The sequence below is a fragment of the Rhinoraja longicauda genome, chromosome 13, assembly GCF_053455715.1.
Source record: "Rhinoraja longicauda isolate Sanriku21f chromosome 13, sRhiLon1.1, whole genome shotgun sequence".
NCBI lineage: Eukaryota > Metazoa > Chordata > Chondrichthyes > Rajiformes > Arhynchobatidae > Rhinoraja > Rhinoraja longicauda.
The window spans coordinates 13,236,382-13,252,790 of NC_135965.1; the positions used below are offsets into that span (position 1 = coordinate 13,236,382).

General features: G+C 42.9%; 1 protein-coding gene across 2 annotated transcripts in view; it reads left to right on the forward strand.

Moving 5' to 3' along the window:
* dner (delta/notch-like EGF repeat containing) overlaps positions 1-16,409 on the forward strand; it is a 220,659-nt gene that overhangs the window by 58,003 nt on the left and 146,247 nt on the right. The window contains exons 1-2 of one of the 2 annotated variants that reach the window (XM_078410396.1): positions 15,550-15,666; positions 15,784-16,083. In XM_078410396.1, coding sequence (XP_078266522.1) covers positions 15,565-15,666; positions 15,784-16,083 — 402 coding nt within the window. In that variant the 5' untranslated portion in view covers positions 15,550-15,564. Of the gene's footprint in view, positions 1-15,549; positions 15,667-15,783; positions 16,084-16,409 lie in introns of those variants that run through there. The other variant, XM_078410395.1, reaches the window with a different exon arrangement.

Consider the following 16,409-nt stretch of genomic DNA (forward strand, 5'->3'; position numbering starts at 1 on the left):
GGCAACAGTAAGACCAGAACCTGGCTGTCAGATCACCAGCACAAGCCTTCATTGTTTGACTTCATGGGAGAGTGTAACTTCATGGGAGAGAATACTTCACGCCTATCTATCTAAATATCTGCTGCTTACGTGTATTTTCCAAAATACTGCTGCCTTGCATTCTATTTTCTATTGCTATGGTTCTTTTGTCACATGCTGTGTCAATATTCATCAAGGAAACTTACTTTCTAAATGTGTTTCTATCCAAAGGATTCTTTATCAACCAGATATTAATACTTGCTTTTGGCAATCATTCAAAAAAGCATTTCAACAAAAAAAAGTCATGTTTTCACTTCACAAACTAAAACAGGTAACGTTTTTAAGCAAAGGATATTAGTTTACACCAAAGTGAAATAAATGTACCCATTGTGTTAATATTTTTATGCCCTGACACCTTCAGAAATATTTTCATTTTAAAGCCTCAGCCCCTCTATAATGTTAAGTTTCAGTTGCAGATTGTTCCAAGTTCCAGTAATGCTTGTTTACACTGCAGGGGGCCAAATGGTCACATTCACCAAGTTATCTTGTGAAGTTAAAACGTAATTTCAGGTACCTTCCTACACAAGTTCCTCCACAGAACGGCAGCCACAGTTACGATGCCAGGCACTTTGTTATAAATTGAAGAAACCATGAGCTTGCTATACCTTGCAGGGTGGACGTGATGATTGAGTTAACATTAGAGGTGGGTGACAGGCTTTTTTGTAACTCACCAATGTGTTTGCAATGTGCGCTTAGTTTTAGAGATACAGTGTTGAAACGGGCCCTTCAGCCCTCCGAGTCCGTGCTAACCAGTGATCACCTGTGCACAAGTTCTATCCTACACGACTCGGGACCATTTACAGAAGCCAATTAACCTCCAAACTTGCACATCCTTGGAATGTGAGAGGATTTGAGTTTAGGAGCAAGAAGGTCCTACTGCAGTTGTGAGACTGCACCTGGATTATTGTGTGCAGTTTTGGTCTCCTAATTTGAGGAAGGACATTATTGCTATTGAGGGAGGGCAGCGTAGGTTCACCAGGTTAATTTCCAGGATGGTGGGACTGACATATGATAAAAGAATGGGTCGACTGGGCTTGTATTCACTGGAATTTAGAAGGATGAGAGGGGATCCTTCTAAAGGATTGGACAGGCAAGACACAGGAAAAAGTGTTCCTGATGTTGGGGGAGTCTAGAGCCAGGGGTTACAGTTTAAGAATAAGGGGTAGGCCATTTAGGACTGAGATGAGGAAAACCTTTTTCACCCAGAGAATTGTGAATCTGTGGCATTCTATGCCGCAGAAGGCAGTGGAGGCCATTTCACTGGATGTTTTCAAGAGAAAGTTTCATTTTGGATGATCAGCCATGAAGGGCTGTGCTGGCTCGAAGGGCCGAATGGCCTACTCCTACACCTATTTTTTCTATGAAAGCGGAACACCCGGAGAAAACCCAAGCGGTTACAGGGAGAATGTGCAAACTCCACACAGAGCACACGAGGTAAGGATCGAACCTGAGTCTCTGGCGCTTTAAGGCAGCAACTCTACCCTTGCGCCATTGCCAGCCTCTATATTTCTGCTTCCTTTCCTGCAATGCCATCAGCTCATCAGCGTGGGGGAGAAAAAGAAAATATAGAGGTCATTTAAAATACAATCACTTAGCCTAGAGACAAAAGCCAGCATAAAGATAGATGAGCATAAACAGAGATGTATGATTAAAAATTAATATGTAATCAGAATGGATCTGGTTAAGTGTCACAGAGTAATTGCTACATAAATATGTATAAAGCATGTACGTTTTATGTTGTCCCACTGCATACATTCTGCAAGATTAGGCAGATGGTATACAATCCACAGGATAGAAACTAATCATTACACCCAGCTCCTGTCTACTCGTGTCCACATTACTTTTTCTTTAGCTGTTTTCCTAAAATTGTTTATTTTTCATTGAGCTTCCTCATCACTGCATCCGTGTTACCCAGTGGTTCTATTCAACTATTTCACTGAGAAAGAAAGGGGCCCCGATTTGTTCATCCTTCCCGATAATTGCATCGCCTGGTGATCGTTTGTTTTCTGCATTTACCTTGCTGCATAAATATCACAGGCACCAATTAGGTTTCTGTGGAAAGTTCAGGCTATTTCTTCGCTTTAACATCCTATTCCTGACATTCCTGACAGTTTGGTTTTCAGAGGGTTTGAAGGCTGACTCCTGGAAAGGGGACCGAGTGGCTGTGATGAGGGCAGCGAACATGTTCTCAGCTGCTCAAAATTGCCTGCCCAAACTGCCCAGCACATCACCTCCGCTTGCAGGACTAGATGTGGAGGTGCAGAGGGTCGCAAAGCTTTCTATCAAAGCGTCCTTCGTGATGTTAATGATGGCATGACATAGCTTTGGCAGAGAGGATAAAGGAGAACCCAAAGAGATTTTATCAGTATGTTAAGGGAAAAAGAGTACCTTGGCAGAGAATAGGCCCCTCAAAAACCAAAGTGGGCATTTGTGTGTGGAGCTGCAGAAGATGGGCGAAGACCTCAATGAATATATCTCCTCTGTTTTTACCTTGGAGAGAGACGAGAAGACTACGGAAGTCGGAAAAGTTAATGGGGATGTCTTGAGGATAGTCTGATTTACTGGATATCTTAAAATGTATGAAAGTAGATAAATCAGCAGGGCCTGATCAGGTATATCCAAGAACAATGATGTGGGAAACGAAGGAGTAACCACCGGGTGGCGCCGCGATGGCAGCCTCGCCTACAGTCTGCCCTTTTTGTCCTTTTTTTGTTCTTTGTGGTAAGTTTTAAAAGTTTGTGTTAATGTTCTCTGGTTTGTTTTATGTGAGGGGTGGGGGAGGGGGGAGGGGGTCGGGGGAAACGTTTTTTCAATCTCTTACCTTGCCGGAGATGCGATTGTTTTCCGGATCTCCAGTCGCTCTGTTCTTTGGCTACAGTGCAAGGTTAGTTAAAATTTACTTCCAATTGAATATCGCAGTCTAGAAGACAAAAGGAGGAATGTGGAATGCCACACTGAAGCAGTAGGAGGCGATCATCTAATATTGCAACTCAGGCACAGCTGGTGACTTCTGTTTGGTAGAGACAGTGAAATTCCAAGCTTGTTCCTGGAAGTTCAATCGTTTAATCTTATTGATTCCAGCAATGCGCAATTAAATATCAATCAGGTGATTGGAGTGAAACATAATTGACAATTTCCCATTAATATTTTAGGTCAGAATTTTGGACGATTCTGATGAAGGGCCTTTGACCTGAAACATTAATTGTTTCACTTTCCACAGATGCAGCATGGCCTGCTGAGTGTTTCCAGTATTTTCTACTTTCATTTCAGATTTCCAGCATCAGCATTTTTTAATGATTTTCTGACCATCCCAATGGTTCAATAGTACTTTACTGTCACATGTACCTCGGGTGCAATGAAACTCTTTGCTTTGCATACAGTTCAGCAAAATCGTACTTTACAAAGGCACAATCATAAATGAGTGCAAATGTACAACAACAATTAAAGAGTAAGAATACTAGGCTTCGCCGAGGCAGCGTTACTAGGAGTTGCCCTGTTTCCAGTGCCATCTTGTGCCCTTCAAGTTTCAAGTTCTTAAAGATATGGAGTTCTTATCTTGTCCTTAAAGGCCTGTTGTCTTCGTGGTGGCCCTGGGTCAGTGTTGCAGGGGTCGGCCTGGCCTGGAGATGCTGCTGATGTTCTCCACTGCTGCTCTGTTCCTCTGTGCCGCTGCAGGCCACGTCCGATCTGCTCCCTCAGCGTCCAGTGATGCCCGATCCACGCCACACCATCCTCCACACCACCCCCCGGCTGCCCCAGCAGTCCACCGCCAGATTTCAAGGAGATTGCCACTCATCCTTCTAAACTCCAGCAAATACAGGTCCAGAGCCATAAAACGCTCATACGCCAACCAAATCATCCCTGGGAACATTCTCATAAACCTCCTCTGGACTCTCCAATGACAGCACATCCTTCCTCAAATATGGGGCACAAATGACTTAGTAAATCTCCTGGAACAATGTGAACACCCCAGCAAGTACTGGAATGGGAGGGCTATCATCGTTGTTGCAGCTGACCTGCCTTCTCCTGCAATGCACCAAAGCCCTCCAAACAACCGCAGGTTTCCAGTCCCATAATTTCCAGGCAGAATGCCTCACCCACAGCATCCATGCTATCTTCCTCTTTAATATCCGATTATTCTTGCCCTGATTCCTGTCTGCTGCCAATGTCCGATTGCGGGCCACAATGCCCCAGGCCCACCTGCTTCTCTAGTGCTGGTGTATGATCAGAGTAAACTCAGGAAGTCAGCCTTTGGGATAGTAGTATAAGAAAATAACTGCAGATGCTGGTACAAATCGAAGGTATTTATTCACAAAATGCTGGAGTAACGCAGCAGGTCAGGCAGCATCTCGGGAGAGAAGGAATGGGTGACGTTTCGGGTCGAGACCCTTGTACATCCAGAGATGCTGCCCTTCTTCAGAAGAAAGGTCCTGACCCAAGATGTTTCCAATCCGTATTCTCCACATATGCTGCCTGTCTCGCTGCGTTACTCCAGCACTTTGTGTCATGTTTTGCTTTGATGAAGGTCAGAGGAAATCTAAAAGCTGCTTCACGAAACTTCAAGAAAAGGATTCACTGTTTTATTGACTAGGGTTGTGGTGACATTATCTTTTTGGCTATGGGTATCAAGGTATAGCATCAAAGATGGCCAAATGGAATTGAGTTACAGAACACTCAAAATGTATATTATTGACAATTGGACCCAGCAGCCTGAATGTTCCTATGGAACTGTTTTGAAACACACTTTTTTTTCCCCCCTTCTTAACAAGGAGTTTATTCAGTATTTTGCATTTTACAGTGTACCAAAAGGTACAAAGACTTTCAATAGTCACATTACATCTTGCGATCATTATAATACAATGGTGCCATCTTCATCTACATTGCGCTCAACCCCCCTGCGGTGACCAGCATTCACGGAAGGCCTCCAGGATCCCCATGGACACCGTGTTCCCTCTCCAGGGAGTTTTTAAAACACACTGTGTGCCTCTGTCATACTGGTACAGACCTCTGCACATTTGGTGTTCAGTGGAATGGAATGACAGGGTGAATACAGTCAGCAGCTGATAATATCACTCCTCTCTAGGGGCAGAACAGTGGCGCAGCGGTAGAGTTGCTGCATTACAGCGCAAAAGACCAGGTTCGATCCTGACTACGGGTGCTGTCTGTACGGAGTTTGTACGTTTTTCCCGTGACCGTGTGAGTTTTCCCTGAATGCTTCAGTTTCCTCCCACGTTCCAAAGACGTGCAGGTTTATTGGTTAATTGGCTTCAGTAAAAAATTGTAAATTGTCCCTAGTGTAGGGTAGTGCTAGTGTACAGGGATCAATGGTCGGCATGGACGCAGTGGGCCAAAGGGCCTCTTTCCGTGCTGTATCTCTAAAGTCTAAGGTAAGTCTATAGTGCAGGCTAGGGCAAAGGAATTTTGCCCCTTTATTTTATCTGAGCTATCTCCTTCCTTTAACCCAGCGTAATTTATTCTGCATTCAATTGTCCTACTTTTATGACAACTTCAGTGTCATCTAAAGCTATTTTTGGAGTGCCCTCCAGAGAAGGACAATACGTCGAGGACTTCTGGTAATACTTAGTGTTACCTTACATTGTCAGACTTTCATCCAGAGTTTGGACAGAATGTCTTACTTCAATTGAAAAAAAAGTTTCATTTATGAATGATAACTGTCATGGAAGTAATCTTAAGATAGGCCCAAAATACCAACGTTACTCAGCGGGTCAGGCAGCATCAGACCGAAGAAGGGTCCTGACCCGAAACGTCACCTATCCTTTTTCTCTGGAGATGCTGCCTGGTATCTGAGTTATGCCAGCACTTTGTGTTTATCTTCGGTGTAAACCACCATTCGCAGTTCTTTGTTTCTGCAATATATTGTTGCCTGACTAAATGTTGCACGGAGGCATAATTTATAAACTACTGCTTTGCAATAGAGAATATTCTCTTTGAAGTTTGGAACATCATGAGATTGTGCATGGCATATGCAAGAAGTACAGACGTTTCTGAAGTGGTTATGTTTATTTAAAGGACTGATTTAGCTCTCAGCCTGACAATGTCATGACCTTAACTGACGTCCCATTTTTCTCCTGATCGGTACCTACGCAGGTCTGCTGAGCTGTGAATTGTGGGGAAGATGTTACCACGGAGACTGGTGCTTTGGAGCCATGTGCTCTGAATTGTTACTAAAATAGGAGGGGAAAATGCAACATGGGGAATTGAAAAATAATGAAAGATGTGAAAATTAAGGAAAAACACTTTTTTAGTTATGCAAGATCAAGCCACCAACCTGCATTGGTCCTCACCCTGACCCTCTGTGTTCCAGATCTCAAACCCACAACCTTGTGGTCTGCTGAGATACCACTTGGGATCACCTGGGCAACCTTGGCTCAGGTATATTCCCATTGTCGATACAACTGTCCCCCACTCTTTCTACAACTTAAAACAAACTTGTTTTCTCACTTTGCCCTATTCTGATGATGGATTGTTGACCCAAACCATTAACTATGATGCTCTTTCCATAGAAGCTGCCAGACCTCCTGAGTATTTCCGAAGGTTTATGTTATAGTTTATAACGCAGGGAATGAGGAACCCATCGGTGCATTGCAAGCTTGACAAATTGTCAGTCAGTTAATACTGTTAATCTACTTTTTGTGACTTTGAAGGATGAACTTTGCACAGGACATTGGGGATAACTCCCTTGCTTTTCTTCATACCTTTGTGTTCTTTGGCATTCAACTAAAGAGTACAGGCAGGACTCTGGTTTAACATCGCATTCATAAAATTGCATCTCAGATAGTGCTATACTCCCTCGGTACAGTGCAGAAATCTAGGTCAACTCTCCAGCAGTCCCTCAGCACGGCACAGATATAGCAGTCTCTTAGAACTGCACAGCCATTTAGGCCAACCCTGGCACTCTCTGCACTGGGTAGATATAGACCTCTCTCTGTCTTAGACACAATTCAAGGTAACTCTTGCACTGCCTCGCTATTTCTGGAGAGGAAGCCTCGGTTTCTGTGCTCAAGTCTCTCGACTTGTGTGCATGTCTTCTCATGCATGCATTACTCAAACCTTTCCCGCACTGAGCAGAACCATAAAGTGACAGAGAATAAGTGTGGAAATATTCACCTTTTAATGAAGAAATCTTGCTAAGTTCTAATTTTATGATTGGGAATGTTGGAATAGGCACAGAATTCTTAAACTAATATGTACGATTTTTTTAAATCTGTGAATTTGAAAGACAAATTTATTCTTTGTACAAAAGTAAAATGACACATGTTTGTGGCTCAAAGATTGATGGTGGAGAAGTGGATTTGAATTTGCGGGACATTGACATCAGTATTGGGGAAAGAGGAACTGTTCTGATGGGACATTTAAATTCTTTAAAAGACTGGATAGACACAAAATGCTGGAGTAACTCAGCGGGTCTGGCAGCATTTCTGGAGAAAAGGGATAGATGATGTTTCAGGTCAGGACCCTTCGCAGACTGGACTTTAAAGCACTGGGCTTGCTTTCAGAAGTGTGCCACTTAGAGAGTTAAAATCAATTTCAACGTATTGCGATGCCTTTGCACCGTGGAATAATTGGTTTGGAGTCTGGATTCAGCAACATTTCCCGACACTGAATGTAAGCTCCAAATATAATATGTACACTTTTAGGATTGCTTTTGGAAGTGCATTGTTGACTCTGTGATTTACCAGGAGGTAGACTAGTCCCATCTGTGGTCACGTGATGGTTGCCACAGCAATATCAGTTGCACGGCAGAACTGGAAGCTGAATCTTACAGATGACCTTGCTTTGTTAAAGTGATTCAACCCGAAGAAACCCAGCTCAATCAGATGGCAGGTTGCTGCGCATAAAAAGGACTCTGGTGTTTATCTCAGTAATAATACTTTCTCCATAGGAACAGAACCTTTTGTGTTTAATTTAACTGTTATAAATGCAGTCTCATTGCCACTGGTTACCATGCCAGTGTAACCTTCCTTCATCTGTAAGACTTCTTTGCTCTTAATTAGATCTGTAATAATATCTGCAAGCTGTTAAATCGAGGGAAACAATGGAAGATAAATAATGGGAGGAAGCAAGGCACAGGTTCATAGAGGCAGACTGTGCAAGACTCCAAAAAAGATACAATGGAAGGAACTCAAATGGGAGCAGAGTATTATTAATCGAAGATAAAGATATCAAGAGAATATTAAAAGTGAGGAATGTAAGAGAATGGGAAAAGTGAGTGCTATTTAACCTGCGCATATACCCGTGTGAAATAGTGTTTTGTTTGCTGTTTAAGATATTTGGGTTTAACAATCTCAAATACGACATTCAATAGCAGAATTGCTCTAATATAATTGCTAACAACTGAGGTGACCTGCCGAAGGCTGTGGCGACATTTTAATTCTAAAAATAGGAGCAGTAAACACTGTATTTTCATCACAATGGTAATATTTTCTTACTGGTGACAGGCTTTCTCTTACCTCGCACTGTGATATTAAGTGAGATTGGCTAAAGAACTAGTTGTGAGAAAAATTGAATGTTAGTGGGAGGTAGAAGGTAACAGAACCAAAACTTGATCCATTATCTTTGGGCAGCACCATAACAAGATTTAAAACAAAAACTTGTATTGTTTCCATTTTATCCTACCTCGTATTTGTGCAGCGAAACATCAACATTGCATGCAATTTTTACAGATAAAGCAGGCAGTTCTGCCAATGTGATCTGGTATCTGATACAAGAGGGGATACCACCCACACGAACATCTTCTGGTTGGGAGGAATCTAACCTCCGGCTGGAGCCTATCCCTGAATAACCCACCATCTTCCAGAACCTGCAAACTATTTATGTATGCTGCAAGTCAAACTATTTATGCGCGATGCAGACTCAAGGAACAGCAGATGCTGGTTTACAAAAAACGACAAAGTGCTGGAGTAACTCAGCGGGTCAGGCAGCATCCCTGGAGAACATGGATAGGCGAAGTTTCCTCAGGGCTGCTGCCTGACTAGCTGAGGTACTCCAGCATTTTGCGTCTTTATGCATGCATGCTCTAAGCCAAGTCTTTAGATCAGTGCACGTGTATAACACTGGTTGTTGCAGTACAGGAATAACGACGGTAGCAATAGAGTGCGTGCCCAGGGGGTTCACCAGGATGTTTTCCTGGAATGGAAGGCTGTAGTTAGGGGAGATTGGATAGTCTGGGTTTATCTCAGTGGAATGTAGCTGGTTGACAGTCGTCTCTACTGTCCTCCACCGGAAATTGGAGGAACAGCACCTCATATTTCGCCTGGGCAGCTTGCAGCCCAGTGGTATGAACATCGACTTCTCCAACTTTAGATAGTCCCTCTGTCTCTCTCTTCCCCTCCTCCTTCCCAGATCTCCCTCTATCTTCCTGTCTCCACCTATATCCTTCCTTTGTCCCGCCCCCCTGACATCAGTCTGAAGAAGGGTCTCGACCCGAAACGTCACCCATTCCTTCTCTCCTGAGATGCTGCCTGACCTGCTGAGTTATTCAGCATTTTGTGAATAGTCGCCTCTACTGAGGTTTATAAAGTTATGGGGGCAGATAGAGGTTGGGTCATCATAACCTTTTTCCCATTGCAGGGGATACTAGAGCGATTGAGCACAGGTTTATGGTGAAAGGGGAGAATTTTAAAGGCCACCTGAAGGGTACATATGTCACACCTGACTATTTGGAACTAGCTGCAGAGCAAAAGCAGAAGCTGACAACATTTGAAAGACATTTGGATGGGAACTTGGACGGGAAGGGGATAGAGGATTGCAGGCCTAATGCTGACAAATAGGATTAGTGTAGATAGGCATCCTGGCCAGTATGGATGAGATGGGCCAAAAGGGCCCATTTCTGTGCTGTACTTTTTGATGATTCTACGTATCATGCAACGTCTGCATGCCTTGGATAATAAACCGGCGTTACAGCCTTAGAGAATTGGTCCTCTTGATTTAGGATGCCAAACTGACAGTTGAATCAATCATGTTATGAACTCTCTGAACTCATCTTCAAGTCTACCGTTGCAAATTTGTTTTGTCAATCTGACCAAAGATTAAAATCACCCACAATTTTGCAGCACTGTTTTTACAAGCTGATTTGTTGATTTGCCCTGTATCAAAAGGGGACCTTCAGACACCTCTCACCAGGACTTCTGTCCCTTATTATTTCTTACCTCCACTCAAACTGATTCTACAAATTGGCCTTCTCACCAAAGGTAATTTCTCACAACTGTACTCTTTTCATCATTGGTAGCAGAGTTGTCCCATGTCATTTCCCTTTACAGAAAGTTGCCAGCAATATTTAGGTCCCATTCCTGAAACACTTTCTAACTTCATCTCTACTTTGGCCATTAGATTATGTACATTTATTTCTCTATCTATGCAACTAATTTGTCATACTTGCAAGTATCATCATCTATTTCATAAATCTGCACTTTTATGTAGTATTTTCTCTTTAATTTTCTAAATTTCCCCTCCTAAAAATCCTTCTCACAACTATTAATTTCAGTCTGTTCTTTAGCCCACATCATCCGATTCACAGGAAATAGGTCCCAACCCGATTTAAGTGAAACCCACCCCCCCTGGAGCATTCAGCTAATGGTTCAGGAATCAAAACCCACTTTTCCCTTACTAAACTCCAAAGCATGTACACAAAGCCCTGATCTTGTTGACCTAATAATGTGCTCGCGACTTATTTACTTGCCTTGGCCATTCTACTTTCTAATTTGGACCCTAGCTGCTCATTGTTACTTTTTTGCATATCTTTCAATCATTGTTCTATCTCTCTACATCATCGTCTATATCTCTCATTTCCCTTCGCCGTGACGTTCAGTCTGAAGAAGGGTCTCAATCTGAAACGTCACCCATTCCTTCTCTCCAGAGATGCTGCCTGTCCCGTTGAGTTACTCCAGCATTTTGTATCAATCTTTGGTTTAAACCAGCATCTGTAGTTCCTTCCTACTCACCTGGCTGCTTTTTCTCTGACTTTCTTGGTCTTGCCTATGTTATCATGTGGGGCTGTGAGGGTGACATCCTTCCCCTCCATTTGCTCTCCATTCTCCAATTCTATTTCCACTCCATTCTCAAGGATATGGTCTTAACTCTAGCAACAGCTGGGCAACATGGTCTTCAGAGCTAATAGTCTCAGCATGGCTCAGCATGGTCTGCTGAGACAGTGTCTAAAACCTTAAATACCTGCTCCCTTCATTCTCACATTTAGATACGATAGTGGCATTTAAGAGGCATTTGGATTGGTTCATGGATACGTAGGAAATGGAGGGATATGGGTTATGCACAGGTAGGTAAGAGATGGCATCACGTTCAGCACAGTCATTGTGGGCCGAAGGGCCATTTCTTGTGCTGCACTGTTCTATATCCTATGTTCTTTTTCAGCCCCCCAGTTTAGATGACTCTCTGTATCACAATGCTGTGATCTCTTCAATCAAGCTCTTTACGGCTTCTCTTGTTCGCACAGACTGCACGAATCTTGTACTGTTTGGATAAATTCAAGAACTAAAAGCTCCTCCACTACTGACTTGCTTGCAATCACACTCTCGACCCTGTCCATTGATCAAGATATGTGGAATTTAACCTAAGAAATAGGACAGAGTGTATTGTCAACTATCATCCTTCCTGGGGCATTGCAGTGTTGGAAGCTCAGGTTCCCACTCATCCTTGTGCTACATTTGTTGAGTTATGGTGGCTAAGGATCACAATTGTCTCCGTCATCATCTACATACTAGAGCCATAACACATCACCAGCCCTGCGACTTGGAACAGTACAGTACAGCACAGGAATGGGCCCTTCAACCCACAATGTTTGTGTGAACATGATTTCAAGTTAACCTGATCTCATCTGCCAGTACATGATCCATATCCCTCTATTCCCTGAACTTCCATGTGCCCATCTAAGAGCTTAAACGCTACTGTTGTATCTGCCTTCACCCACCATCTCTGGCAATGCGTTCCAGGCCCTCAGTACTCTGTGTAAAAAAGAAATTGCCCTGCAATTCTCCTTTAAACTTTCCCCTTCTCACCTTATGCCCTCTAGTGTTGGACAAGTCCACCCTGGGAAAATGGAAGGATGATGGTTGACAATACACTCTGTCCTATTTCTTAGGTTAAATTCCACATATCTTGATCAATGGACAGGGTTGAGAATGTGATTGCAAGCAAGTCAGTAGTGGAGGAGCTTTTAGTTCTTGAATTTATCCAAACAGTACAAGATTCGTGCAGTCTGCGAACAAGAGAAGCCGTAAAGAGCTTGAGTGAAGAGATCACAGCATTGTGACACAGAGAGTCGTCCAAACTGGGGGGCTGAAAATGAACAGGATATAGAACAGTGCAGCGCAGGAAATGGCCCTTCGGCCCACAATGTCTGTTCTGAACGTGATGCCATCTCTTACCTACCTGTGCATAACCCATATCCCTCCATTTCCTACGTATCCATGTGCCAATCCAAATGCCTCTTAAATGACACTATCGTATCTAAATGTGAGAATGAAGGGACCAGGTGCTTAAGGTTTTAGACTGTCTCAGCGGACATGGGCAATTTTCTATCCATATTGGTCTTACTCTAATTAATAATTACTAAATTATTCATTTAATTTTTTTAAATTTATATTTTATCTATATTGATTAAAAACTGCAAATGCCCCTTTCGAAGAATGGGGCAAGACAGAAAGCCAGAAACTGGCTTAATATCTGTCACTGAGAAAAGCTATAAGCCATGATTATGGAAGCAGTGGAAGAACTTTAACAAAATTATAGTATAATGGAGCATAGTCAACATTGTTTTAGGAAAGGGAGGTTGTATTTGACAGATTTATTTGAGCTCTTTAAGGGTGTAATTAACAAGGTGCATTAAGGTTAACCTGTAGTTTATTTTTGATTTCCCAAAAGGCATTTGAAAAAGTGACAGATAAAAGGTTATTATTACACAAGGTGTAGCAACACATTGCACTGGGGGTATATATTAATATGGATGGAAGATTAGCTGACGAAGAGAAAACAGAGTTAAGATCAATTAATCATTTTCAAGTTGGTAAATTCTCATTAATGGCACAGGATTTTTGCTGGAGCTCCTGAGATGCAGGCACTGAAGCTGAATTTGCTGACAATACAAAGGTAATTAGGAAAGCAAATTGTTAGTAGGACTACAAAAGTTGATGTGGGCGGGCAACAATTTGTACAGATGTACAATGTGGGGATATGTGAGGCTTTCTTCTTGGATAGCAAGGATAGAAATTAAATATTGAGTGGAATGTTGTTTAAATGGAGAGAGACCTAGCAATACTGCTATTCGCAAGGATCTGGGTGTCATGCTTGAAATTTCAGCAAAGTTACACACACATACGTGATTAAAGTAATTAGGAAAGCAAAAGACCATAATTCCATAGGGGATAGAGTGTAAAAGTAGGGAACACCTGCAAAAGCAGTACAGGGCTCTGGCAAAGCTGGATTTGGATTAGTGCCTACAGTTTTTATCACCTTACTGTCAAAGTGAGGCCACACGCAAATTGGACGAACAGCACCTCGTATTTTGCTTGGGCAGTTTACAACCCAGTGGTATGAATATTGATTTAGCTAATTTCAAGTAACCCTTGCATTCCCTCTCTCTCCATTCCTCCCCCACACCAGTCGTCCTGCTTGCTTCACTGTCGGCATCCATATATCCCTTCGTTATCAGCCAACAATGGACCATTGTGGGCTCCACCTTTCCTTGGTCATCAGTGCTGGCTCTGATTTATTCTGAATCTTTTCAATACCTCTAGTTTTCCTGCCTCTGAGTCTGAAAAAGGGTGGGGACATGTCACCTATTGGTTTTCTCCAGAGATGCTACCTGACCCCCTGAGTTACTCCAGCATTTTGTGTCTATCCAAGGAAGGGACAATTATTTTGGAGACAGTGCGGAGAAGCTCACCATTTGATTCCTGGGATGAATTGGTTCACGTGTGGAATCACTGAGCAGGTTGGGCTGTACCCATTGCAACTTAGCAGACAGAAGGTAATTTTATTGAAACATGTAACATTCTGAAGAAGCTTGAGGGATGGACACAAGGACGATGCTTTCCATCGTGGAGAAATCTAAAACTAGGGGGCTTTGCTTCACAATAACAAGCTCAAGGATACATGAGAACCCATGATCAAGGATACTTAAGAATTTGGTTAAGAGATGTTTCAGGTCAGAACTCTCTTCAGAGAGTCTGAAGGGTTCCAACCCAAAACATCACCTATCCATGCTCTCCAGAGATGTTGCCTGATCTGCTGAGTTGCTCCAACACTTTGCGTCTTTTTTTCTTGTAAATCAGCATCTGCAGTTCCTAGTGTCTACATGAGTAATTCATTTGTGGTAAAGATGTAGATTGTAAAATGTTGTAGAAGATGCATATTTAAAGTGGATAAAAGAAACTCCCACAAATACTTGCACATCTCAATACAGAATAGTCATCAGTACACATGGCCTTGCAGAGCTACTTGTAAGAGACAGTGCAAACATTTCACTCGTTCTGAATTTGCTGAATTCCTCAGCAAGAATAGAACCAAGTTTTGTATTTGCAGTTTCTCTTCACTGCCCTCAAATTGGTTGGCAGAAAGGACAGTCCAAACTGTGAAAGGTGGACTGCAAAGCAGGAAGAATGACAAGAAGTGAACCAGGACGGAAAATGCATGTTTCTACTTTCACTTTCATGATACCATGCACAACTACAGGACAGATAACTGATGGGCAGTCGTGGCTGGGTGTATTTGGGTGGTGAAGTCAGAAGGTGCCATCGTGTATTCCAAGTGAATGAAGTAGAATAAAACTAAAAGACCAGAGTTCATGAAGGTCACTTTGAAGGAGATAACTTTTCATTGTCCAGCATGACGCACTAAGCATTTGGTCATCAGGGCATATAATTCATTACATGAGATTCGTTTCATTAGAGTTTCCTCTGGATGGCAATCACAGGGTGTAGAGCCTTCAGGGCCACCCAGAATCCTGCCACTGCTCCGGACATATTGTCGGACTGCACAGTGGGGCAGCTAGTTGTGATAGGCATGGCTGGGAGATCTCTGTGTCATGGTGATATCAGTGCTCCCCAGTGCATGAAAATGCAGTCTTAGATGGAACTCCACTCATTTTATTGCTGAAACATGAATGTTGTTTTTGTTTTCATTCAATGTTTCAACACATTGAATGGTGGTGTAATAATATCTTATTTAACCTTGTTCTTCGGTAGAAATCATCTCGTGGCCCACTGCATGACTGATGTCTCAGCGGCGGATATAGTCTCAGCACTATCATTAACACCTCAACTGAGTAATTCTTATCCCAGCATTGAATGGGATGATGGATCTGTGTTTTGACATGCTGAAGCCTTGCCTCATGCAGAGCAATGACTCAGAACCCCTTTTGTGATGACTCTGCCTTACAAGCTGTGTTGTCAATGGGAGGCATTCAGCTCAGGATGAGATGGAAAACTAAAGGCTGAATTATCCCAATGCTGCATGCCGGTGATTCTGAAGTTCCTGGAAATGCGACATTTGCTGACATTTTCCACAGGGAATGTTCATGCATATCACACGATGGATTTTGATTGTCGAAGAAAAGTTAATACATATACAAGTTTTATTTTAGGGCTTGAGATACATTCTTGAGTTGGAAAAACAATTCAATTACAACAGGGGAAATAAATACAAGTAATCGTGTGCTCTTTTTGCTTTCAGGATCGAACAGATGAGTGTGCAAGCAATCCCTGTCACTATGGCAACTGCAGCAGCCACATCGATGGCTATTCTTGTATTTGTGAAGAAGGCTATCAAGGTGAAAACTGTGACCAGCCTCCACAAAGCACTCCTGCCCCTCTGTGGGCAGAGTCCACGTTGCCATGGCAACCTGAGCCGGCCTCAACGTCTATGGTTCCGAACATAACCTCATCCACGTCCTCATGGCTAACAACTACCTTGTCCTCTTGGCAACCAGCACCGGGGCACAATGTCGTAGACCTAACTTGGGACCTCAGAGAGGTAAGGAATCTGCTTATTAAACTCATTACGTAAGCAATTTGTAATCGGGACTATTTCCTGAGGCAAATGTTAGTCTTTTTGCAAAATAATTCTGCTTTCTCTAGTTCTGTCGAGCAAATTGCAGGAATTCTAGCATCTAATGGGACAGCAGTGGTAGAGTTCTACCTTACAGTGCCCGGGGCTCTGGGTTCGATCCTGACTATGGATGCTGTCTGTACGGAGTTTGTACGTTCTCCCTGCGACTACATGTGTTTTCTCGGGGTGCTCCAGTCTCCTCCCACACTCGAAAGACGTACAGGTTTGTAGGTTAATTGGCTCCGGTAAAA